Genomic DNA, 25,106 nt, shown 5'->3' on the forward strand with positions numbered 1-25,106 from the left:
CCTGTTCTGTTGAGGATATCACTGAACACAAAATCTGATAGGGACATGGAAAAAGCAGAACTAATTCTTGGGAGTCCACCTGAAGATTGGTGGGTTGAGATGATGTCTTGAGAGAAGCTAAGGGCATGGTGGTCTCTGCCTGGAAGCTCTGTTGGGCTCTCCTAAGATGCACAGGGGCAGAGGTGCTGGAGCAGGGAGCAGGAGAAATTGCGGGGACAGTCTCTCTCTTCCTGGGAAGAGTTGGCGGCCAGGGAAGGTAGAGAGTGAGCTCCTCATCCCGGGGGTATGAGCAGAGACCACCTGGTGCGACATGGGCATCTGAAGCCCCCTGAAGCTCCTCCATGCCCACTCAACCTAAGCATCTGTGCTATGATTGTGCTCCAGCCATGAATGCCCACCCCAAGGAGATGGTGCCCCTCATGGGCAGAAGAGCTGCCGTCCCCAGTGGGAACCCTGCCATCCTGCAGGAGAAGAGGTCAGCAGAGATCACCCCCACCAAGAAGAGGTAGGACGGGCAGGCTTGGGCACTGTGCTGTGAGGGCACATCAGGGATTTTGGCGCCCATCCTCAGGGAGCCCTTGCCCGGGTGGACACAAGACTCTCAGTCTCATCCGGGGTGACCTGGTGCCCAACTAGGTATAAGCGGGGGGAGGGTGGGGAGATAGCACTACATACTCAGGGGGCTGAGCTGGGAAAGTCAGTACAATGGGAATAATCAGGGAGGCCTCCTTGGAGGGGTCGGAGGCACTGAGGCAGTGATATTCAGGAAGGCTTCTGGCTGAAGCAAGGGATTGCTGGAGCCATCCTTTAGACAGAGCCAAAAGGTACGTGGAAATTTCAGGTAGCCTGGATCTCCAAGTGACTACTTTTTTCACGTGCACCAATGGCTTTCCTGTCCACTGTGCGCCCAGCCAGGCTATTCAAGTTCTTTAACACCACCTGTGTAATTGGGACCCAGCAAAGGCACTGGCTCACAGGGTGATCGTTTGTTGGGATCGTCGGCACAACGCGCTGGGCGATGCGCTGCTGGCATCCTGTACATGCTAGTGTGGATAGTGGTTTTGCTACTTGGAGCTTCATCTTCATCATCGTCATTGTTACTGTCCCTCCAAAGGGCCCCTGGGAACCGAGCAGGGCTGGGATGGTTATGACTACTTCCCAGCTGGGGGTGTGGAGGAAGCAAAGCAGGGAGAGTATTTCTCTAGGGTCATTCCTGGCCCCTGAGCTGCTTCCGTGGCAGTCCCCCAGCCCCCCAGCAGATTTGGTGCCCTTAAGCCCAAATGCCCCTCTTCACCACAGGTTGTGCTTCACTGGACCCAGGTGGGCCCCGGGTGTAGTTCAGCTCATTTGCCTCGCCTCCTCTGGCCCCATCCCAGGCCCCGGCTTGGGCCAGAGGTGAGATCAGTGTTTTCCCTTCTGTCTGTTGTTGTGAGTAATAATTGCTGAGGTTTTCTGTGCACCGGGGCCCAGGCCGGGGAGACGGAGACACAGAGAGAAAGAATGCCCATCCCTGCTCACAGTCTGGTAAGAAGGGCACCCAGAAGAATGTGAGAAGTGTCCCAGTAACAAGGTGGGGAGGGGTCTGAGAAGGGGTGGGTCATTCTGACCCTGCAGGCTCTGCAGGCTGTCTCAGGGCACTTCCTGGATGAGGTGGTTTCGAATGGGTGATGGCAAGTGGAGAGGCAGGGAAAGGGCATCCCCAGACAGAGGCTTGGGGCAGGGACCAGGGAGGATCTGTGTAACTGAAGGGCTGGGTGGGGGGAGGAATCTTGGAGAATACGAATCCCACTGGGGCTGGGTCTTGGGGGTTGGTTAAGGAGTTTGGACAAACCTGAGGGCAGTGGGGAGCCAGAGAGGGATTTTGTGTGACAAGGAGGGCATGGTGAGATTTGCATTTTGGAAAGCATACTCTGGGTGATCTATGTGGACGATGGATTGGAGGGGAGGCTGGGAGCAGGGAGATGACAGGAGGCTCTTGGGAAGCTTGAGTGACAGGTGGTGAGGTCTGAACCTGGGTGATCAGGAATGGAGAAGAAGGGGTCAGGTCAGAAATTTATTGGGATCATGGGGTCTGTAGGATCAACTATGAGAAGGGAGGGAGAAGGAGAACCGAGAGACATCCCCTTCATTTGGTGGGAGGACCTGAATGGATGATGGGGCCATCTCTGACGTGAGCACATCAGAGGAGGAGGAGCAAGATGAGGAGAGACAAGCCAAGTTCAGGTGTGAATGTTGTCTGAGAAGTGCCCGATGGAGCACCCTCTTGCCTCTCTTTCCCTTCCCCTGCCCTCTCACATTCCTAGGGGAGGTTTGGACCTCAGGGAAGGATTGTGGACATGGCTTCAGGAAAATCCCAGGATCTTCCCACAGTCAAGCTGCCTTTTCTGAGCCTATCCCTGTTCATGAACTTAGCCTTAGACTCAGCTCTACCTATGGCCTCACACAGCCAAAGGCCTGGGTGTGAGGTGTCACCTTTGTCTCACGAAGCAGGAGCACCTTCTTCCCAATGGCTCTTTGAGGGCCCTCAAGTGCCTACTTTTCCCTGAAGATTTTGGCATCTCCCTCAAAACTGAATATAGGACTCAGCCTAGATAGAAAAAGAAAAGAAAAGAAAAAATTCAATGTAAATAAAGAAAGCCAGTCTGACCAGTAAGGAAATCTGTACTAATAGTGGGATTGAAGGTACTAAGAAGTCTAGGTGAGAAGAGATTTTTGGACCTGTAGCTTTTCCTGAACGATCATGCTATTTCTTTCTTTTTTTTTTTTCTTTTTAAAGATTTTTTATTTATTTGACAGACAGAGACACAGCGAGAGAGGGAACACAAGCAGGGGGAGTGGGGGAGGGAGAAGCAGGCTTCCTGTGGAGCAGGGAGCCCGATGCGGGGCTCGATCCCAGGACCCTGGGATTATGACCTGAGCTGAAGGCAGGCGCTTAATGACTGAGCCACCCAGGCGCCCCCATCATGCTATTTCTCATGAGCAGCTACCACTGTGGCCTCTTTTTTTTTTTTTTTTAAAGATTTTATTTATTTGACAGAGAGAGAGACAGCGAGAGCAGGAACACAAGCAGGGGGAGTGGGAGAGGGAGAAGCAGGCTGCCTGTGGAGCAGGGAGCCGGATGTGGGACTCGATCCCAGGACCCTGGGATCATGACCTGAGCTAAAGGTAGACGCTTAACGACTGAGCCACCCAGGCGCCCTCACTGTGGCCTCTTTACTGGACCCTGGGCAAGGCGATGCCCTGGGGTGGAGACATGGGCTGATGAAACCTGTGGAGGGGCTGGCTTTTTGGAGATCAGAGCACTTGGGCATTTCTTGGGACAAAGTAGTTGGTCACACAGCCTCCTTCCCAGCCCTGGGGTTGCTCAGGGATTGTTCATCGTCTTCAAAGGGACAGAAATGAAGGAGAGATGGTGCAGAGCTACATGTTCCCCTGAGTTAATGACACCCATGAGGTGCCTTTGGTCTGGATCAAAGGTAGGAGTAAACAAACAGTATATGCTGCAGGTTAGAAGCCAGGATGTCACATGGCCAAGACATCACCATCTGTCATGGTGGCAGGTAAGATGTAGCATGTGCAGTGGCAAATAGGGCATGTGTGGGATGGACTGTCATGGTCTACAGCTCCCTGTCCCAGGAATCCTTGCTCACAGTCAGGGATCTTTCCAGTCTGGCTTTCACCACTCTCCTTCCCAGCCACTGAAGACTTTCTTCCTCCGACATAGTCCTTGCCTTCTGCCATAGAAGCTTTTCTCATGCTGCCCTCTCTGCTTCTGGGGATTTTCCCGAGCCACAGAACTCTGAGGACAGGGTCCCGAAGGGTCATCTCTTCCTTCCCTGCTTCCAACATTTTCTACACAGAGCATATTTGTGGTTTTTGAGTTAGTAGGTGGGTCAGTGCAGGAGCAGGTGAGACAATGAGAGACAGAGTGAGCGAGTTGATGAGTAAGTGTCCTGGTGGCTCAGCACAGTCCCTCCACACAAAGAAGGACACTTCATGGTGAGATGAGGATATATTTCCTCCACTCCCTCGGGCCCTTTGGCTCCCAGGCCTGGAATAGATAGATGCTGTTGTGATCTGGTTTCCTAGTCCATTCTTGAGGCCCGTTTGGCCTCTGGGAGGAAGCCCTGAGAAGGAGAGGAGTTGGAAGAGACGCAAAGGACCCTTCCTCAACTTCTGGGGCAAGACTGAGAAAAAGATGAGAGCTTTGGGCAACAGAGAGCCCAGTGGGAGTCACCTGAGGTTTGTGTTGGTCTGTCTGCTTATTGGTTCATTCCACCAGCCTCTACATCTATCCACCAATCTGCCCATCCAACTACTCATTGCTCAGCCATCCATGCATCCATTCATCCATCCTTCCATGTATCCATGCATCCATCCTTCCATGTATCCATGCATCCATCTATCCATCTTATTCATCCATCCAACTCATCTGTCCATCTATCTGACCAGCTATTCTTCCTTTCTTACACACATTACCTATCCATGTTCTGCTCCTCTGTTAAATCTTCTGAGTATCAGAAGAAGCATTGGGTTCTGGAGAATTAAGGACAATTCAGGTGTGGTTCCTCCCATTGAGGATCTTACAGTTGAAGGTCAGTGTGTGTCTGGAGCAGGGAAAGCAATGGCCTCATTGGGTCCAATTCTGACCAATTCACTGGGACAATAGCTCTTCAAATGGATTTTTGCCCATTTGTGCACCATTTAATCCCCATCTCCTAGAACAGCGCCTGGCATACGGTAGGTGCTCAATAAGTCTTTGTTGAGTAGATGCACACTATCAAGGAGCCTAGACAAGTAGGGACACTTTAGGGTGGCATTTCTGGGGCACTCCAAGGATGCTGAGAGTAGTCATCAGACTGGATGACCTCTGATGCCCACTTCAGCTGCACAGTCCATTTGTGGATGATTTTAGAGCTGTCCTGGCTCCAGAGTCCAGGATCATCTGGTCCAAGCACTCTCCATCCTCAGGTCACCCAGGAGGCAGAGGCAGAGCCAGACTAGAACCCAGGTTTTGGGCTCCCAGTCAGGGGTGTACTTCTCTTTTGGAAGAAGGATTTGATTTTAGGTCAGGTCAGAAGGTTCCTCTTGATGGGCAGAAGATAGGAGGGTGAGGGCAATGTGCCAGCCAGCCCTGTCACCCACCCCACTTATGCCCCAGTTCTGGATTTGTTCTGAGGCTTCCAGGCTTGTCTGTGCCTGCAGGAGAGGAGAGGGAGAGGACAGGCAGGGCCCAGGATTCCCTCATGCCTGCCCATCCCGGGACGTGGCTATGTTGGGCAGTCTGCACCTGCAGCTAATCCCTAGAGCTGGTTTGGCTGGAAGAAGACCCAGAGGGTTGAGGGGACAGCAGCGTGGATAGTGGTGTAAACTGGGAGCCTGGAATCAAGAGTCAAGTTCTCTGTCCAACTTGGCTTCTATCCTTGGGGGGTGACCACGGATGAGTGTTGCTCCATCCTGGCCTTGGTTCCCTCATTATGGAATGGGGCCACAATCCCTCCCCTGCTACCCTTCTGAACTTGATGTGGCTGGGACTGTGCTTTGGGAGCTCTTCTGTGGTTTTGTGAGAAAGGGAGGGGGCATGTCGATCCTTCTGGGCATGGGAAGGAGACAGGCAGCAAAGGTACTTATGAGAGAGACCAGCTGGTCAGGAGGCCACTATCCCCGGCCAGGTCACAGAGCAAGAAGGTATGCTGCAGCAGCATGGGGTGGGGGGTATCGCTGCAACCGACCCTCCTCCTGATGCTCATCATCCAGGCTGTCATGGGAAGGCTTGTCCCTGAGTGTGCGACCGTAGGTTCTGAGAGCATGCGTGTCTGTGTTTGTGGGTGCTTCTGAAGGTGAGGCCAGGGCTGTGTCTGGCTGGGGAGTCGTATCTTGGGTGTGTGTCTCATCTCCTGATCAGGCAGTGAGTCTGTCCCCTCCCCTGGGGCTTAGTCAGGTCACAGGCCCTGGGCCCATGTCTCTCTTCCAGCCCTGGGAGAAAGTGTGCCCTTCACTTGCCCCTCTACTGCTCCTCACACCCACTGTCCAAAGTGGTTTCCTGAGTTTTCCTTCTTGATGAGGATTCTTAGCCCTGTCCCCTGAACTTTTACATCCCCTCACTGCTCTAGGTCTGACTATTTTCTGTGCCGACACAACAGTACAAGAGATGATCGGAGGGAGTTGAATGTGTCCTGGCAACCAGGAAAGGCCCTTGTAGATGTCAGCATGTAGGGACTTCCTCCTGAAAGGGCTCTTCTTCAGACCCGAGGCCAGAGGGACAGTTGCAGGGGATGATGGGGAATTGTAGCTCTCGTTGTTGCCATGTCCCCCATCTCTGGTGAGTCTTCCGCACCTGGAGGCAGCTGCAGACAGGAAAGTCCCCCTCAGATGCTAGGCCACCCCAGCAGAGACCCCTGGGTTCATCTCTCAGTATTTTTAGTGACTAGAATCACCGAAACCCAGCTTTGAGTCCAGGCTCTGCCACCTACTTGCTGTGTGAGCTCAGGCGAGTAGCTTGACCTCAGAGCCTCCACCTGCCCACCTGCACGCGGCGATGGGGCAGTACCCATCCCAGAGGGCTGCTGTGGGGGCTGAGCGAGGCCATGAGGGATGGAGCCGGCCGAGAGCGAGTGTGCTGTGCGGCTGGGCAGCCTCAGCAGCAGGGTGCAGGGCACGCGGGTGGACGGTCCCAGCCCCAGCTCTAATGGCCTTGCTTGGGTGTCCCCACAGTGCACACTTCTTCCTGGAGATAGAAGGGTTCGATCCCAACCCCATTGTCTCCAAGACCTCTCCCCCCATCTTCTCCAAGCCTATGGACTCCAACATCCGGCAGTGGTGAGTACTGGCCCCCGTGCCAGCCCAGACCTCCGCTCCAGGGCGGGCAGCAACTCACCTGGGGCCAAATGGCCAGGCCTGGTTGTCTCTCTCTTTTAAACTTGTTTCTCTCTCTCTTCCTTTCCAGCCTCTCTGGCAACTGTGATGACATGGACTCACCACAGTCTCCTCAGGACGATGTGACAGAGACCCCGTCCAATCCCAACAGTCCCAGGTCAGCCTGGCCCTCCCCTTCCCCTCACTGCGTCTACCCGGTGGGTGACAGAGGCATGGGCATCACTACCCAGGAAAGAGAAAGAAGCCTCCGTTCCTGGGGGTTGGGACAAACGTCTGGACCTCTGGTTGTGGCATGTAGGAATTTTTTGGGGGGGGGAGGGGAGTATTACATTTTATAAACTATAAAAAGTATTACCCATTCATTATAAGCATTCAAAGAACAGTATGCAAGAGAAGGAGAACTGTAACACAATCCCATGTAAGTACATTAAAAATACATGCTTATAAACCATGAAGCATCATGTGCATTTTGCAAGAACACATACAAACAAAAAATTACGCATTACCATGCTTGTCTCTTTGGAGTGTGGGGGCAGGAAGAGATGGAGTTTAAAAATGCAAACATCCCAAAAGATTAAAGTGGGATTTCCCTTCCCCTAATCTCATACATTTTAAGGCAATCGCTATTAATTGTCCTTCCTAGTCAACTTTACTCTGTGTATCCAAATATGTATTTTGAAAAAACGTGATTGCATTTGGATTGGGAGGGAAGCCTGCACGCGGCGACAGGGGTGCGGGGTGCCAGGGGCCTGGAGCGCTGATGGACAGCGCCTGGGGCGTCGGGACAGCGCGGGGGCTGCCAAGGCTGGAGCGGCTCTGCGCAGGCGCAGCGGCTCCGGCGGGGGAGGGGAGAGTAGGTTGGTGGTACCCGCCCGGTGAACTGGCAATACTTTCCGGCCTCAGTGCAAACCTGGCCAAGGAAGAGCAGAGGCGGAAAAAGAAGCGGCTGAAGAAGCGCATCTTTGCGGCCGTGTCGGAGGGCTGCGTGGAGGAGCTGCGGGAGCTGCTGCGGGAGCTGCAGGAGCTTTGCAGGCGGCGGCGTGGCCTGGACGTGGCTGGTCAGTGGCTGGCTCCGGCAGAGAGAGCGCAGGGCTGGGGGCCCCGTGTGGCTCCTGCTGTCAACCTTTCCCCACAACCACCCATGAGGGGGCCGTGTGAGGAGCCCAGAATGCTGGGCTGGGGACTTTGAAGCTGACTCCGAGGGCAACGGGGAGCCATGCAAGGGCTTAGGCAGGCGAAGGTCAGGTCTGGCCACTGCCTGGAGGGCAGGTGTAAAACTGGAGAAGGGTGCTATTCAGGCAGCGTTGGGAGCACAGCAGAAGAGCTGGGGGAAGGTGACCTCGGCAGTGGAACTGGCTGGAATCGAGGACAAGGGAAGTGAGAGAAAGAGAGGAGTCCAGGGTAGCGCCATTGGCCACTTGCTGGATGGTGGGTCCCACGCTGTCTCGGGGCCCGGGGCATAGCGTGTTAGAAGGAGGGGATGTAGGCTACTAGGAGGAGGCAGGCTGAAGACTTCAGGGCATCAGCACTGAGGTGGACAGCGGGAAGGCATGCAGTGGGTGAGACTGCCCCCTCCAAGGTAGCAGGTGCAGAAGGCAAAGAGCAAAAGGCCTTAGATGACGCTCTCGGGGGGCCTCAGGGGAAGAGCAGTTGGAGAGGGAGGAGGAGAGTAGGTAGCAGAGGCTCCAGGAGGCCAGTGGGGGAGGCCCGAGCAGGGTCTGGAGGTCTGAGGCTGCCGCCCCCTCACCCTGGCCTCCCCTCCTCAGGGCTGGAAGGGCCAGGGGCAGCCGGGGCCCCTCCTGCGGCTCATCCTGTGTGACCCTGTCCGCAGACTTCCTCATGCACAAGCTGACGGCCTCTGACACGGGGAAGACCTGCCTGATGAAGGCCTTGTTAAACATCAACCCCAACACCAAGGAGATTGTGCAGATCCTGCTGGCTTTTGCCGAGGACAGTGACATCCTGGACAGGTTCATCAACGCTGCGTACACAGAGGAGGCCTACAAAGGTATGCTGCCTGTGGGAGGTGCTGTGCACAGGGATTTCTGAGGCTGGGCTGGGGGCCAGGCCACACAGGGCCCCTGCTGTCACCGTGGGCCCTAAGCACTGAGCCTGCTTTCATACCACATAGCAGGCACTCCTCACTTCCGTCCTTTGTTCTGCAGAGAGTTTTGAGCTAACTGCCACATGCCAGGCATTGTTTTCGGCACTGGGGCGCAGTGGTGAACAAGACAGATATAGGCCACTGCTTTATTTTTTTTTTTTTTTTTTTTTTTTTTTTTTTTTTTTTTTTAAAGATTTTATTTATTTATTTGAGAGAGAGAATGAGAGAGAGAGCACAAGAGAGGGGAACAGGAGAGGGAGAAGCAGACTCCCCGCCGAGCAGGGAGCCCGATGCGGGACTCGATCCCGGGACTCCAGGATCATGACCTGAGCCGAAGGCAGTCGCTTAACCAACTGAGCCACCCAGGCGCCCTAGGCCACTGCTTTAAATAAAGTAATTTTAGATGGAAAATGCTAGGAAAAGAAAATAGAAGAAGGTAATGTGATCCAAAATGACTGGGGATGGGCAGCTTTAGAGTGTATCAGCAGGGAGGTAACCTTCGACCTGAGGCCTGCATGATGAGAAAGACTGGGAGCAGGGCAAGGGCCAGAGCCTGAGATGGGAATGAGTTTGGCCTATCAGGGCAGTGGGAAGCTGGCCAGAGATGCTGTCAGATAGCTGGGCGAGGCCAACACACGGCCAATCTTAGTGTCACCATCATTGTTATTACTTACCGCCCCATCTGGGTCTCAATTTTGTGGCTTCTCTCTTAAGTGGATTGGAAAGGGGCAGGGAGGCCACATTTGGGATAGTGTTTCCCCGCCCGGCAAATCTGTTGTGAATAATCAGTAAGGTGTGTCCTCACTGGAGTTTTTGGACTCAGTAAACATCCTCTTCGGTTCTAATGAGGTGCAAAAATGATGGGCCCAGGAATGACTGGATGCTATCTCGCTGATACGCCAGGGGGCACTAAACATTGCTCTTTGCAGGGAGTAGTCTAGCTTGGCCCTCAACTTTTCTCATGGGGCAAAGTCCTTTTTATTTTTATTTATTTATTTAAACTGCAGACTTTCACAAGGGTTTTTATTATATACTGGAAAAAGTAAAGGACTATGAAAACTCAACACTGTTGACGGGAAGCAAGGGAATCCAGGGATGATGGCTACAACTGAGTGCTGAACTGCATGCTGAGCTCCCTGGTAGCCAAAGCAAAGAGAGAAACCAGATGGGCTATCTATAATGTTCTCAGCCTGTCACTAGGGAGTTGATACTAGACCTTAGCCAGGGAGGTTTAGGCCAGTGCCTCAGGCTTGCCTGTCTTGATTCTTCTCCCTTTTCAGTCCCTTTCTGTCCCCTCCTTTCTTCTTGTCAGTATACAGGGACTTAAACCCCTTTCTAGCAGCATGTTCCCCTTGAGGCCAGGGATGGAGTCTGTCTTGCCCATAGTGAATTCCCTGGGACCCTTGGGGTCTCACATAAGAGGTCTTTAATAAATGTTTTTTGGGGCGCCTGGGTGGCTCAGTCGTTAAGCGTCTGCCTTCGGCTCAGGTCATGATCCCAGGGTCCTGGGATCGAGTCCCACATCGGGCTCCCTGCTCAGCGGGAAGCCTGCTTCTCCCTCTCCCACTCCCCCTGCTTGTGTTCCTGTTCTCACTATCTCTCTCTCTCTGTCAAATAAATAAATAAAATCTTTAAATAAAAAAATAAATAAATGTTTTTTGAATGAGTGAATAAATGAAGGTTACTATTAAGGCTTTGCTGTCCTGACTGCAACTCCTTGCTTTTCTTCTTTCTTAGCCTCCCCTTATCACTTCCTTCTTTCATGACTTTGTCTTTTGCTGGTGGGCTTGTTGGGGGCTGTGAGCACTCACTCTCTCTCTGCATGGTGAGAGGAGCCATTTATTTCTGTCTTCCCAGAAACCAACCCCCTATTCTTCCCTCTGATGGTATCTGCTGGTACCTCCCCTTCAGTGTCCTGGATGGGTGCTCCCTGCCGCCGGGGGGTTAAGGGACTACAACACCACCAGGGGAGCATTTTTCCTCACTTTGGGCATGTTACTTTGCCTTTCTGAGTCTCAGTTCCTCCATCTGGCAGAGGCTAATTAATATTTCCTTCCTATGCTGCTAAGAGGATCCAAAAACAACGTTTAAAATATTATCATTTTTAGCATTTTATTAAAGACCTTTAGCAATTCGCCTTTTTACAATTTTTTTATATTTTTAAATTTTTATTTTATTTTATTTTTTTAAGATTTTATTTATTTATTTGAGAGAGAGAGAATGAGAGAGAGCAAGCACATGAGGGGGGGGAGGGTCAGAGGGAGAAGCAGACTCCCTGCCGAGCAGGGAGCCCGATGTGGGACTCGATCCAGGGACTCCAGGATCATGACCTGAGCCGAAGGCAGTCGCTTAAGCAACTTAGCCACCCAGGCCTCCCTATTTTTTTATTTTTTATTCTTATGTCAATCCCCATACATTGCATTATTAGTTTTAGATGTAGTGTTCCATGATTCATTGTTTGCGCATAACACCCAGTGCTCCATGCAGAATGTGCCCTCCTCAATACCCACCACCAGGCTAACCCATCCTCCCACCCCCCTCCCCTCTAGAACCCTCAGTTTGTTTTTCAGAGTCCATCGTCTCTCATGGTTCGTCTCCCCCTCCAATTTCCCCTGCTTCATTCTTCCCTCCTGCTACCTTCTTCTTCTTCTTTTTTTTAATTTTATTTTTTTTATTCTTATGTTAATCCCCATACATTACATCATTAGTTTTAGATGAAGTGTTCCATGATTCATTGTTTGTGCATAACACCCAGTGCTCCATGCAGAATGTGCCCTCCTCAATACCCACCACCAGGCTAACCCATCCTCCCACCCCCCTCCCCTCTAGAACCCTCAGTTTGTTTTTCAGAGTCCATCGTCTCTCATGGTTCGTCTAGCCCTCCGATTTCCCCCGCTTCATTCTTCCCCTCCTGCTATCTTCTTCTTCTTTTTTTTTTTCTTAACATATATTGCATTATTTGTTTCAGAGGTACAGATCTGAGATTCAACAGTCTTGCACAGTTCACAGCGCTTACCAGAACACATACCCTCCCCAGTGTCTATCACCCAGCCACCCCATCCCTCCCACCCCACCCCCCCACTACAGCAACCCTCAGTTTGTTTCCTGAGATTAAGAATTCCTCATATCAGTGAGGTCATATGATACATGTCTTTCTCTGTTCGACTTATTTCGCTCAGCATAACACCCTCCAGTTCCATCCATGTTGTTGCCAATGGCAAGATCTCATTCCTTTTGATGGCTGCATAATATTCCATTGTATATATATACCACCTCTTCTTTATCCATTCATCTGTCGATAGACATCTTGGCTCTTTCCACAGTTTGGCTATTGTGGACATTGCTGCTATAAACATCGGGGTGCATGTACCCCTTTGGGTCCCTACATTTGTATCTTTGGGGTAAATACCCAGTAGTGCAATTGCTGGATCATATGGTAGCTCTATTTTCAACTTTTTGAGGAACCTCCACACTGTTTTCCAGAGTGGCTGCACCAGCTTGCATTCCCACCAACAGCGTAGGAGGGTTCCCCTTTCTCCGCATCCCCGCCAACATCTGTCGTTTCCTGACTTGTTAATTGTAGCCATTCTGGCTGGTGTGGGGTGGTATCTCATTGAGGTTTTGATTTGGATTTCCCTGATGCCGAGCAATGTTGAGCACTTTTTCATGTGTCTGTTGGCCATTTGGATGTCTTCTTTGGAAAAATGTCTGTTCATGTCTTCTGCCCATTTCTTGATTGGATTCTTTGTTCTTTGGGTGTTGAGTTTGATAAGTTCTTTATAGATTTTGGATACTAGCCCTTTATCTGATATGTCATTTGCAAATATGTTCTCCCATTCTGTCGGTTGTCTTTTGGTTTTGTGGACTGTTTCCTTTGCTTTGCAAAAGTTTTTATCTTGATGAAGTCCCAATAGTTCATTTTTGCCCTTGCTTCCCTTGCCTTTGGTGATGTTTCTAGGAAGAAGTTGCTGCGGCTGAGGTTGAAGAGGTTGCTGCCTGTGTTCTCCTTTAGGATGTTGATGGACTCCTGTCTCACATTTAGGTCTTTCAGCCATTTGGAGTCTATTTTTGTGTGTGGTGTAAGGAAATGGTCCAGTTTCATTCTTCTGCATGTGGCTATCCAATTTTCCCAACACCATTTGTTGAAGAGACTGTCTTTTTTCCATTGGACATTCTTTCCTGCTTTCACCAGGACTTTATTTTTGTGTATGGCATGGTGGCAGCTCTTCGGAAAATGCTGTTTCTGGTGGGACATTCTGAGATCCCCAGCCTTCCAGTCCCTTCCATCTGGAGAGTCCACAGGCTCCACCCACTGGGTTAATATCCCTCCGGCCCCTTCCTGCTGCTTCTCCCCTGTTCTGTTCCTCACTCATGGTGGCACCATTCTCCCAGCTCCTAGGCTAGTAGTCATCCCTTCTCTCCCAACCCCCACAGGCTGTTCTGAGGACTCTTCTTCTAAGGGTCTTTGGCCTTCATCATCTCTTTCTCCACTGGAGCGGCAGTTCCTCCCAAGTCTGGGCTCATTCTAATGCGTCCTCCAATTTTGCATCCAGAGTGATCAGAAAATACACATGGACAAAACCCAAAACTCTGGTCCTGTCACTTGCCTACTTCAATGCCTCGTGACTTCCCATAGCACTTAGGATAAAGTTCTAACCTCTTAACCTGGTTTATGAAGTCTTGAGACAGCCCACCCAGCCTTGATTAACTTAAGGGGTCTCAGCTTAGGGGCCACTCTGGGAACCCTCACCTGTCCCCCTCTGGCTGTGTTAAGGGCCCCTGCTCTAGGTACCACAGCCCTTGACCTCCCAGTATCACAGCACTTAAATCCCAGCGAGACTCTGAGCTTCTCCAGGAGAAGGATCAGAACTACATCCTGTGCACCGCCGTGTCCCCAGCGCCTGGCACCAGAGAGCGGAGCTGGCCGGCAGCTAGTACTCCGCCGTGGTTCGGTGGGGAGTACGGAGGCCAGAGAGGGGGATGCCCCCAGGGCCCGGGTCGAGTGCCCCGCTCCCGTCCTCCCCCAGGGCCCGGCCGCCGGGCGGCCCCTCCCATCCCCCATCCAGGGCCCGGCCGCCGAGCGCCCAGCTCCTGTCCCCCCACAGGGCCCGGCCGCTGAGCGCCCCCCTCTCGTCCCTACTTGGTCCGCAGGGCAGACGGCACTGAACATCGCCATCGAGCGGCGGCAGGGAGACGTCACCGCCCTGCTCATTGCTGCCGGCGCCGACGTCAACGCCCACGCCAGGGGCTTCTTCTTCAACCCCAAGTACCTGCACGAAGGCTTCTACTTCGGTGGGTGCTGCGCACGCCCGGCACGGGCTCCCCGACCACCCGCGCCCGAGTCGGCGCTGGCGGGCCGGCCGGGAGCCCCCACTGCGGGTTCCTGCCCGCCCGACGCGCGGACCCGTGGACCTGTCTGGGGCCCAGCGGGACAGAACCGGGACCCGGGAGGCCACGGGGCAGAGCCTTCGGAACGGGGGCAAGCAGGCGTCCACTGGAGCAGCCCTGGATAGGGAACAGAGACCTGGGAGAGGGAGCAAGGAAAAAGCCCAATCTTAGAGGCCAGGAGACAGGTTCTGGGAGGGGAAATGATTTGCCCGGTGTAGTAAGGAGCGCCCAACTCCGCCTCTGCCCCTGGGCCCAGGGCTTTCCAGGACTGCAAACTCGGAGCCAGAAGTAAGAGAGGCAAATTCCCTCGCTGACGAGTTAGGGAGTTCCAAAGCAATCGGGGTTAGGATACTCTGGGTGGAAAAAAGATTGTAATGCCTATTTTAGATACAGTGAAATTCACCCGTTTCCACGGACAGTTCTGTTCAGCCCCACAAATGCATCCAGTTATGTGACCACCACCATGAGGACAGGGTATAAATAGTTCCTTCACACTAGAAACTTTCCCCACACAACTTTGTCCACCCCTTTCCTATACCAGCTCTTGGCTGACAACCACTGACCTGTTTTCTCTTCTGGGTGGTTTTTGTTTTTGTTTTTGTTTGTTTGTTTTTTATCAGTAGGACTAGATGGGTCTGAGCAGACATGAGGACAGGGTCTTGTCCAGTCCACTGTCCAACATCAGACCCTGTTGGAGCCAATGTTGGGAAATGTCTGTCAGGGGGGATGAAGAGAGGGAACAAGAGGGAGATTGGAAGGGAAAGAGTAGGAGACCTGCTGTCCAGTCCTGGTTCCATCCCAGGCTTGTTGTGTGACCACATATGAGTCACCTGCCTTCCCTTTTCTTAACAAACATTTATTGATCACTTACTATATACACTAGGCACTGTTCTAGGTGTTTGAAATATATTAGTCAACAAAACAAAGATCTCTACCCTCATGGAACTTACATTCTAGACTGGAGGAAAACCATCAATAATAAACATAATAAATAAGAACACTATGTAATATGTTAGAAAATGGAAGTGCCATGGAAAAAAATAAAAAAATAAGACAGGGAAAGGGGGTCGGGAGTTCCAGGCCAGGAAGGAGGTGGATTTCAATTTTAAATAGTGTGGTTAGGGTGACTCATTGAAAAGGTGATGTTTGAGCAAAGACTTGGAGGAGGTGCGGGGATGCGCAATGCAGATATGGAGAAATAGCACTACAAGCAGAGGGAACAGCCTGTGCAAAGGCCCTGAGGTAGGAAAAATGCCTGGTATGTTCTAGGAAAAGGAAGACCATTATGGCCAGAGAGGGAGTGAGTGGGGTAAAAGAGGAGATGGCATCCAAACATGCAGGGCCTTGTGGGCTGTTGTTGGAACCCGAGCTTTTATTCTGGGGGAGGTGAAGCTTATGTGTTACTAGGATCAGTCTGACTGCTGTGCTGAGGATAGTGATGGAGGGCCAGGGTGGTAGTAGGGAGACCAGTTAGGAGGTTATGGCAGTGATCCAGCTTTAGTCTCCCTGCTCTCCCTATCCAAGGGGGAAGATGGGGAGAAGTACAGGGAAGCTCGGGGGTCAGTCCTGCTGGGGACACTGGCTTCAGTCCTAGGGCTTGGGGAACACTGGGGAGGTCTATGAGAGAACTGAGCTCCAGTGCTCCCCCCTGCCCCAGGCGAGACACCACTGGCCCTGGCGGCATGTACCAACCAGCCTGAGATTGTGCAGCTGCTAATGGAGAATGAGCAGACAGATATCACCTCGCAGGACTCACGGGGAAACAACATCCTACACGCGCTGGTGACGGTGGCTGAGGACTTCAAGACGCAGAATGACTTTGTGAAGCGCATGTACGACATGATCCTGCTGAGGAGCGGAACCTGGGAGCTGGAGACCATGCACAACAACGACGGTCTCACGCCGCTGCAGCTGGCCGCCAAGATGGGCAAGGCCGAGGTGGGGCCTCAGGGGCAGGAAGCAGGGCAGGGGGGCTCTCTGCCAGCTCTTGGGCCTTTCTGGGGACCCCACAGATTACACCTTGGCTGGGGAAAGGTCAGCTTTCCGTCTGGAAGTGCGTTTGTGGCCTGGGGTGGGTTTGTTCTGAGTGACCACACAGAGATGCGGCATGTGGGAACCCCCTCTGGACTTCAGTCCCTAACACTCCATGTGTCTCTGCCCTGCTCTGGAGCTCCCATCTGGGGTCGGAGTGGGGGACCTTGAAGGCCATGGTGACACAGTACCTCACGGGCTTCGTGGCTGAGGCTTCCCGTGTGGTGAGGCACCCAGGCGGAGGCTGCGTCTGACCCTCTCATGAAGACAGGAGTCTCAGAATGGCTGCTCTGGCTCCAGAGCCAATGGGCTGCCTGCATCTGGAGAGACCACTGTCGTGCTGAAACGCTGAGCCACGTCCTCAGCAGAGAGTATGGCTGCTTGTGGCCCTTTGCAGCCTGTGTGGAGTGGCTGAGGAGCTCAGGGCTTAACCTTGGTGAAGACTTGGGCTGGGTGGGCTCCCACTTCTGTTGGTGCCTGGAGTCACAACTTGGTCTAAGATCAAGGTCAGGACTCAGGTGGGCCCGAGGGCAAGGCTCAGAGAAGCTTGCTCTTCAGCCTCCATGTGTCCAAGCCCTGGGAGGGGACTGAGGCTCCTGGGAGGCTGTGGAGGACTGGCTGGGTGCAGTCACAGCTGTGCCAGCCTCAGGGCGGCTGACAGGGGAGGCGGGTGCCTCGAGGGCCTTGGGTCCAGTCCCAGTGGTCAGGGCTGGGGCCCACAAAGGACCTTTTCATTCTCTTGTGGGGGAAGGAAGGGTTGGAGATTGGCTTTGACAGAGGAGGAATTGTGTGCCTTCCCACCGTCCCCACCATCTCCTACCCACCCCCGGGAACAGTTTGTGGGGGGCTTTGAGGAGAGTCAGATTAGGAGGGTTGTGAGGGGAGCTTCCCGCAAGCCACTGTGGCATGTGTTCTGCCTGCGTGGACCATGGCCCCATGACCCTTTGATTTTCTAGAGGATGATGTGCTCCCCCATGGCCAGTCCTGGGGAGGGGACTCCCCCATTCCTGGCCCTTTCTCTTCTTCATTCAGTGTTGTTTGGAAAATCTTTCTGGATGCTGCCCAGGTTGACCACTGTGCTGGGAGTGGAGGGTGCAGAGATGCTTACGACACAGACCCTGTTCCTTGGGGCTCTTTGAGGCTGGGGCTCAGGACGGGGAGACTGGTCCTGGGTCTGGAGTTTCTCTGCCTGGACTGTGAGGACAAGGCTCCCATATGAGATGAGATGGGAACCCCACTGGGTTGTGTGAGATCAGGGCTCTGACACTGTTCTCCTCACCAGGACCCTCTTCCTGGGCCTTGGGTTGGTGCCCCAGGAAGCCCTGGCCCCAGTTTTGGAAAGCGGTGAGCTGGAGAGTGGTTGCTCTCCACCTCGCCTGCACTTCGGCACCGCCCACGGAGCTTTACAAAATACAGATGTCTGGGTCCCACCTGCAGAGATTTGGACAGAATTCGTCGGTGGTGTGGGATTGTCGAGTGTTCTCAGTGACTCTACCGTGCAGCAGAGTTTGAGGATCACCTGGAGAGTGCGTTTCTCAGGCCTCTCTGCTAGGCTGGCATCTTGTATCACCCCGTCTGGCCCACAGTGAATCTCAACTGGAATGGTCTTGACCGAGGGTGGGATAGGAAAGCTGGGAAAACTTCTAGTTTCTTCTCCCATCCGGGCCAAACAAATTATTTCTCAAAATTGTCAGTTCCCAGATGCTTCACTGAATGGGGTCCCCAACTGGTACAAGGATTTATGAACTGATTGTGCAGCTTTCTGCATCCTGCAAAGGGCCTCCACACCTTTTGTCCCTTGTATTCTCAGTCCCTGGTGAATTGGGCAGAGCCCCGAGGTTCACACCCATTCCGCAGATGAAGCCCAGCCCAGGGGTCACGATGGCAGGGGCAGAGGTGGAACTCGATCTGTCCAGGTGGAAGCATCTTCCCAGCCCAGTTGTACAGCTGTTCCTCTTTCTGTCCCCAGATCTTGAAGTATATCCTCAGTCGTGAGATCAAGGAGAAGCCCCTCCGGAGCCTGTCCAGGAAGTTCACCGATTGGGCATACGGGCCTGTGTCGTCATCACTCTACGACCTCACCGACGTGGACACTATGACAGACAACTCGGTGCTGGAAATCATTGTCTACAACACCAACATTGATGTGGGTCTCTCGGGAGGGCTGGAGAAGGGCGGGGGATGAGGGGCGGGGCCTCAGGCTGCACTGGGAAGACCCATGCCACTAGCTGGACGTGTCTGTAGTCCCCCAACTCCTTTGCCTCCATGGGCAGAGTCAACAGAAAGGGCAGGGCTAGGGCAGGCGCCGCGTTTACCTGTTCCCAGCTGACCTTGCGCTATAAACCTCTGTGGTGGGTGTCTCCTGGCCTCAGAGTCCTGGGCAGTGTGAGAGTGGGGATGGGATGATTGCTGTTGATCTTCTCCATCTTGTTTCTCCCTCTCTTCCCTAATGGTTCTATAATCTCCCCTTCCCCTCAGAGAAGGCACAGCTGGAGCAATCAGGGAGGCCTTCCTGGAGGAGGCGCGGGGGGGGGAAGATCAGTGAAGCTGGAGGGGAAGAGAGAGCATCAGCAGTGAGAGGTTTTCAGCTTGGGGGGGGAGTGAGGCAGCAGATTGGAACTTCATCCTCCACATGTTACCAAGAGTCATGTTTACCACAGCCTGCCTTGTCTGGGGTCTCCCTGAAGCCTCACGGCAGCCTGGTTGATAGGGTAGTTTGGTTGATATTAGTTTTGTGGATGAGGAAACTGAGGCCCTGGGAGTGTCAGGGGGTTTCCCTAAGGTTACACAGTGAAGGGGCCAAGTTGGGGCCAGTCACGGCCCTTCCCCCTTGCAGCCCTTGCTCCCCACTGAGCAGCAGGTCCTCCCACTGGAAGCCCAGCTCCTGTGGGGTTTGGCTGCTGCCTGGGGGCACTGGGAAGGAGCCTCAGGAGCCAGAAATTACCTTCCCAACATTTCCAGCCACGCCGGTCCATGGGACAGAATGACTGGCCCCTTCTGCCATGGGTGGGGCGGACTCAGAGCTCCCTTTGGAATGAGGGCCCTTTAAAAATGGTGGTGGTGGTCTACGCCCAGAACCGGCATGAGATGCTGACCCTGGAGCCCCTGCACACACTGCTGCATATGAAGTGGAAGAAGTTTGCCAAGTACATGTTCTTCTTGTCCTTCTGCTTTTATTTCTTCTACAACATCATCCTGACTCTGGTCTCCTACTACCGCCCCCGGGAAGAGGAGGTATGTGGGCCCCCGGAGGGAGGCGGGTGGGGTGGTCAGAGCTCCGGGAGCTTGGAGCAGTCCCATGTGCAGGTGAGGAAACTGAGGCCTAGAATGTCTTGGTCAAGACATTCGCATGGCGTTCCCCGGCAGTCATCCTTCACAGCTGCTAGGGAACTGGCTATGTCTCTAGTGCTTAGCTATTGCGGGGAGATCTGGAAGGTTGGGAGACGCAGGCCCTGCCCAGGCTCCACCTAGGTCTAAAGAGCTAATTGGGGTGTTTCTGCTGTGAGGGCCACAGGAAATGGGCGGGGGGTCCTCCCACTCTGGGCCTCAGTTTCCCATTCATTACACAGGGCACAGAGTTTCAGCTTTGAGTGTCCTGTAAGTGTCTGGATATGAATGGGTTCTGGAATGAACAAATGCCATGAGGTGTGAGGGGTTGTTAGCATGGACTGGACTGTGTCCCTCACTACAGAGTTCTGGGTGCCACTGTGGGTGGGGACAGGGGCAGGAAGCTGCCACTCTCTCTCTCACATGGTACGGAGCCTGAGCTTTGTGCTGGCCTCTGGCTCAACCAGAGGGTTTGGCGTGTGTTTGTGCATCCTACCCCCAGAGCTGCCATTACCCCTGCCTTCCTCGCTCCCCATCTTGCACCCATCCTTGCCTTCCCTTCTTCCCAGGCCCTCCCACACCCGTTGGCCGTGACGCACAAGATGGGGTGGCTGCAGCTGTTAGGAAGGATGTTCGTGCTCATCTGGGCCCTGTGCATCTCTGTGAAGGAGGTGGGTGGGCCACTAGGCCCTCTGGACTCGCCTGCGGGGGGCAGGCAGAGGGGCAGCAGGCCTGGCTTTGATCCGCCCTGCTCTGCCTTACCACGGGGAGGCACTTCCCTTCTAAGCTTTCCATTTCTTAGTTCCAAAAGGAGAGTAAATAAATCCGTAGGCCTGTCCTGCCTACTTAATCTGTCTGCCCCTCCATCCCTCTGTGTGTCTATCAGCCATTTATATGCCCTCCCAGCCACTCAGTGACACATCTTCCTGTCCCTCCATCCGCACATTCAGTCACTTCTCTCACTGACCCAGCCATTCGTGTGGGTTTATCAGTCAATCCCTTATCGACCCATCCATCAACCAATGAATCACCTTCTATATGTGGAGCCCTGGGAGAGGTGAGAGGGAGGGAGGGAGCTTGTCCTCTTTAAACTCGCAGCCTTGCAGGGGGTTTCAGACAGGCACAAACACCTGGACTCTAAAAGAGACTATGGAAAGGGCCCTGTGTGGGGTTCAGACCAGTGCTCAGAGGAAGAGAGATGACTCCTATATGGGGACAAGAGGGGGGGAAAGCTTGGAAGCAGAAATGACATTTAGTCTGTGAGGGTGGGATTTGGCACGAGGACATTTGAGAGGAGGTCATGACAGGGTGGGCAGGGGGAACAGCTTAAAAAAAGGCTCAGAGGCAGGAGAGCTAAGCCATATCATTTTTTGTCTTTTTTTTAATTAAAATTTTAATTTTAATTCCAATATAGTTAACATACAACGTCATATTCGTTTTAGGTATACAATATAGCGATTCAGCAGTTCTATACATGACTCAGTGCTCATCACAACAAGTGCACTCCTTAATCCCCTTCACCTATTTCCCCGATCCCCGCACCCGCCTCCCCTCTGTAACCATCAGTTGTTCTCCATAGTTAAGTGCCTGTTTCTTGCTTTGACCCTGTTTTTTCTCTTTGCTCATTTGTTTTGTTTCTTAAATTCCACATGTAAGTGAAATCATATGGTATTTGTCTCTCTCTGACTGACTTATTTCACTTAGCATAATACTCTCCAACTTAACCCAAGTTGTTGAAAATGCCAAGATTTTATTCTTTTTTATGGCTGAGTAGTATTCCATTGTATATATATCACATCTTCCTTATCCATTCATCTATCAAGGGACACTGGGGCTGCTTCCCTATCTTGGCTATTGTAGATAATGCCGCAGTAAACATAGGGGTGCATGTATCTCTTTGATTTAGTGTTTTTGTGTTGTTTGGGTAAATACCCAGTAGTGCAGTTACTGGATCGTAGGGTAATTCTGTTTTTAACTTTCTGAGGAAGCTCCATACTGTTTTCCAGAGTGGCTGCACCAGTTTGCATTCCCACCAACAGTGCACAAGGATTCCTTTTTCGCCACATCCTCACCAACACCTGTCGTTTCTTGTTTTTGGCTTTAGAAGTGAGGCTGTATTTGGGAAATGGCAGGGGATGGTGTGACTGTGCTGTTTTGAGGGTCCGGGTGAGGATGAGGGGGAGAGTGAGCGAGGTGAGAAGATTTGGGGGTGCAGCCACTTCTACCCTGGATTGCCTCTACTCCCAGGCTCAGGTCTCCTTCCACATCCCTCACCTGGGCTCTGGCTTGGCCTTCCCACCCTCCCCCCCCCCCGCCCCCCCACACTGAGTCTCAGACCTGAGGAAACACCACCTTCCTCAGATCTTCCAGTGAGAGGCATGAAGAGGGTGCAGGTTTTCTTTCCTTTTTGGCCTCAGGGCATCGCGATCTTCCTGCTGAGACCCTCGGATCTGCAGTCCATTCTCTCTGATGCCTGGTTTCACTTTGTCTTGTAAGTAGGTCTGTCCCATTTGGTCCCCACTGCACAGGCAGGGCCAAAGTCCTGTATGGCGGCTGCTGTGTCCTCTGGAACAAGCATCCTCCCATGTCACCGTGTCCCAGTTGTCCTGCCATAGTCTCATGGCCAGGGACCTCCTCTCTCCCTTCTAGTAAGAGAAGCCCATGGATGCCTATGGAGAGGACCAGAGGACCCCAGCACAGTGCCCACCGTCAGGTTGTGGTGATGACTGTCTCCACCCTGTCACAGAGCCCTGCGTGGTGGGTGTGGCCGAGAAGGCAGGATGAAGCTTAGTAGTGCTGTCTACTTCTCTAGGAAGGGGTAGTCCAGGCCCGTTCCTCCTAGTTGTGTGGGGTCTAGAGGTTGCCATCTTGGACTCTGGCGGAGCAGGGCCGGAGAGCACTAGGAAATCATCGAGTCTCATCCACAGGCATGACACCCGAAGCCCAGAGCCGGGAAATGAGTGACTCACAGTCCGGCAGAGCGTCAGCGGGGTCAAAGCCAGCCCCAGCCTCCCAGTCATCTTCACCCTATGTTAGGGCACGGTTGCCTACCCCGGAGCCCTGGCCAGAAAGCCCGGCTCAGCAGCCTCTCTGAATGAGGTCATGGGCAGCTGACATCAGAGGCTTATGTGACGCCTGTCCCTAAATGAACAGAGGTTGATTCAGCATTGCTGCCACGTGAATGGAACAGGACTTGCGGTGTGGAATGAAGGAGGTTGGGCTCCAGAGCTCTGTCGATCCCACCAAAGTCCCTCTTGGGAGCATTTGGGAAGCTGGGTCTATAGGACCTGAAATCTTGGCCCAATGTTTCCAAATACCTCGGTGTTTTATTAAGTATGTACCTGCCTTCTAGAGGCATGAACGGAATTCTTCATCCCTGTGGGCAAGTGGGGTGCCCAGATACTGCAGTGAGTAGATGAACCCCATGACATCAGCCACCTGGGAGTCTCTGCCTTTGAGAAAATATGATAATTCCAGAGAAGAATTCATTTATCCGGCTGCTGGCTTTCGTGCAGACAAAAGGCACTGGTGCATTGTCCTGCTTTTCTGCTTCTTCAGTGTTTTGTTAATGGTGAGGAAGGTGAACACACGCTTCCTCACTTCAGTCCAAAAAATGCACCGATCACCCAAATATTTGCTTTTCACTGCACAAGAAAAGCAAGCTTGCCTGTGTCCTCACTTTAACGAGTTAGATATTTCATAATCACGGAGACTGTGTGATGTTACAAGCAATAGAGCTTTTTGTCTAGAGGTCTGCATCACTGATGGTTTGGTAGCACTGTTTCAGAGTAGATTTTGAGCCTGGGTGTTTGTTATACGTGGTACTTTAAAAATTTTAATGGTGGTAGAATCTATATAACATAAAAGTTGCCATCTTAACCACTTTAAGTGTACAGTTCAATAGTGTTAGGTACATTCATATTGTTATGCAACCAACCTGTTTAAGCTATCTATCCTTTAGCATATACTATAGTTGTTAAAAAGATTTTAAAAAGTCGGTTGTGGGGACTTTTGTTATGACTCGCTTTTAAGTACAGGCATTGTTAGCTTTTGTCATTTTTGTTGAAAATGCAATCATTTGCTTATCTGCCTTAGTCTACACCAGTGGTTCCCTGACCTGTGTGGGGATATGGGCTTCTGAACCCGAATCTCCTTGAGTCCCAGGGATCTGTATTTTTAAGAAGTCCCCACTGCTGGCTCTGACTCACGTCTGGTGACGCCGTCTGCAAGGCTGGATGTCAGACATTGTTGAGAGGGTCTGGGGCAGCCTCACCTGTCTCTTCAGCATGACCCATCAGGGTGCTGCTTTGGGGCTTGAAGGGAGGCTGGGGTTTGAGGACCTACCCTGACGCTGAGGAGAAGTAAGTAAGGCCCTTGTCTCCTGTGTCTCCTGAACAGTTTTGTCCAAGCTGTGCTTGTGATACTGTCTGTCTTCTTGTACTTGTTTGCCTACAAAGAGTACCTCGCCTGCCTTGTGCTGGCCATGGCCCTGGGCTGGGCAAACATGCTCTACTACACGCGGGGATTCCAGTCCATGGGCATGTACAGCGTCATGATCCAGAAGGTGCGTTGGAGGCTTGGGAGCATCACAGACATGCAGGCTCAGCCCTGGGGGAGCCCTCACAGAATGTCCATTTTTCAGAGGGAGAAACAGGTCTGGACAGCAAAAGGGGCTTGTCCCTCGGGCAAGCCTCTGCTCTTTCTACCAGACACCACCGTCTCCCTTTGCTTCTGGCCAGGCTTTAAGTGTCCAGGCCTTAAAACAGCTGGGCTTGTTGGGCACTGGGAAGGAATGGTCTCACCCCCAGGCAGTGGTGTGCTGGTAAATATTTAACAACCAGCTCTCTGGGGGAAAATGCACGGACACACGCACACTACATTTACGATACATTTTTACCATAGAAAGGATGAGTAGTACGTAATTTACAAATAATGAACTATATAATGCTCTTTGTTGTAAATTCCACATAGCTAGTTGAGTCTGGCAGAATGATTTGTTGATTTTTCTTGAATTCCTATATCTGTTGCCAATCTGTGGGTGCAAGTGACAGAGAGTGTTGTTGCAACATCGATATCGGTTGATGTTTTCTTTAAGGAGTAAGATGGAAGTGAAACACTGCCGCCTTATGGGAGAACTTGCCTTGCTTGTCAGCGATGTGAGCCACTTACTTGCTGACTTGGATAATAGTTTTACAAATTTTGGAAGACTCTTTCATTAATGTTACTGTGTTATTCACAACACCTCGGCTACAGATAGGACACATATTAAAGTTGAATCTGCCTTAACATTGTCTCCATCGCTGTCTTAAATCTAGATCTAGACAATCAGCAAAATAATGAGTCTGTGATTTGTCCCATTTACTAATTTCCATGGTGTAAA

The 25,106-nt window shown here is 52.4% G+C and overlaps 1 protein-coding gene across 2 annotated transcripts in view; it reads left to right on the forward strand.

Moving 5' to 3' along the window:
- The first annotated feature begins 386 nt into the window (after positions 1-386).
- The window catches only part of TRPV3 (transient receptor potential cation channel subfamily V member 3), a 30,200-nt gene continuing 5,480 nt past the window's right edge, over positions 387-25,106 (forward strand). For both annotated transcript variants that reach the window (XM_045888147.3, XM_045888146.3), the window contains exons 1-12: positions 387-505; positions 6,715-6,819; positions 6,947-7,033; positions 7,780-7,934; positions 8,708-8,884; positions 14,132-14,272; positions 16,026-16,306; positions 18,369-18,545; positions 19,475-19,633; positions 20,296-20,397; positions 22,144-22,217; positions 24,125-24,290. In XM_045888147.3, coding sequence (XP_045744103.2) covers positions 387-505; positions 6,715-6,819; positions 6,947-7,033; positions 7,780-7,934; positions 8,708-8,884; positions 14,132-14,272; positions 16,026-16,306; positions 18,369-18,545; positions 19,475-19,633; positions 20,296-20,397; positions 22,144-22,217; positions 24,125-24,290 — 1,743 coding nt within the window. The remainder of the gene's footprint in view (positions 506-6,714; positions 6,820-6,946; positions 7,034-7,779; positions 7,935-8,707; positions 8,885-14,131; positions 14,273-16,025; positions 16,307-18,368; positions 18,546-19,474; positions 19,634-20,295; positions 20,398-22,143; positions 22,218-24,124; positions 24,291-25,106) is intronic.

Source organism: Mirounga angustirostris, unplaced genomic scaffold (genome assembly GCF_029215605.1).
Source record: "Mirounga angustirostris isolate CCGP_5_RB_7025 unplaced genomic scaffold, mMirAng1.0.hap1 SCAF_17, whole genome shotgun sequence".
Lineage (NCBI taxonomy): Eukaryota > Metazoa > Chordata > Mammalia > Carnivora > Phocidae > Mirounga > Mirounga angustirostris.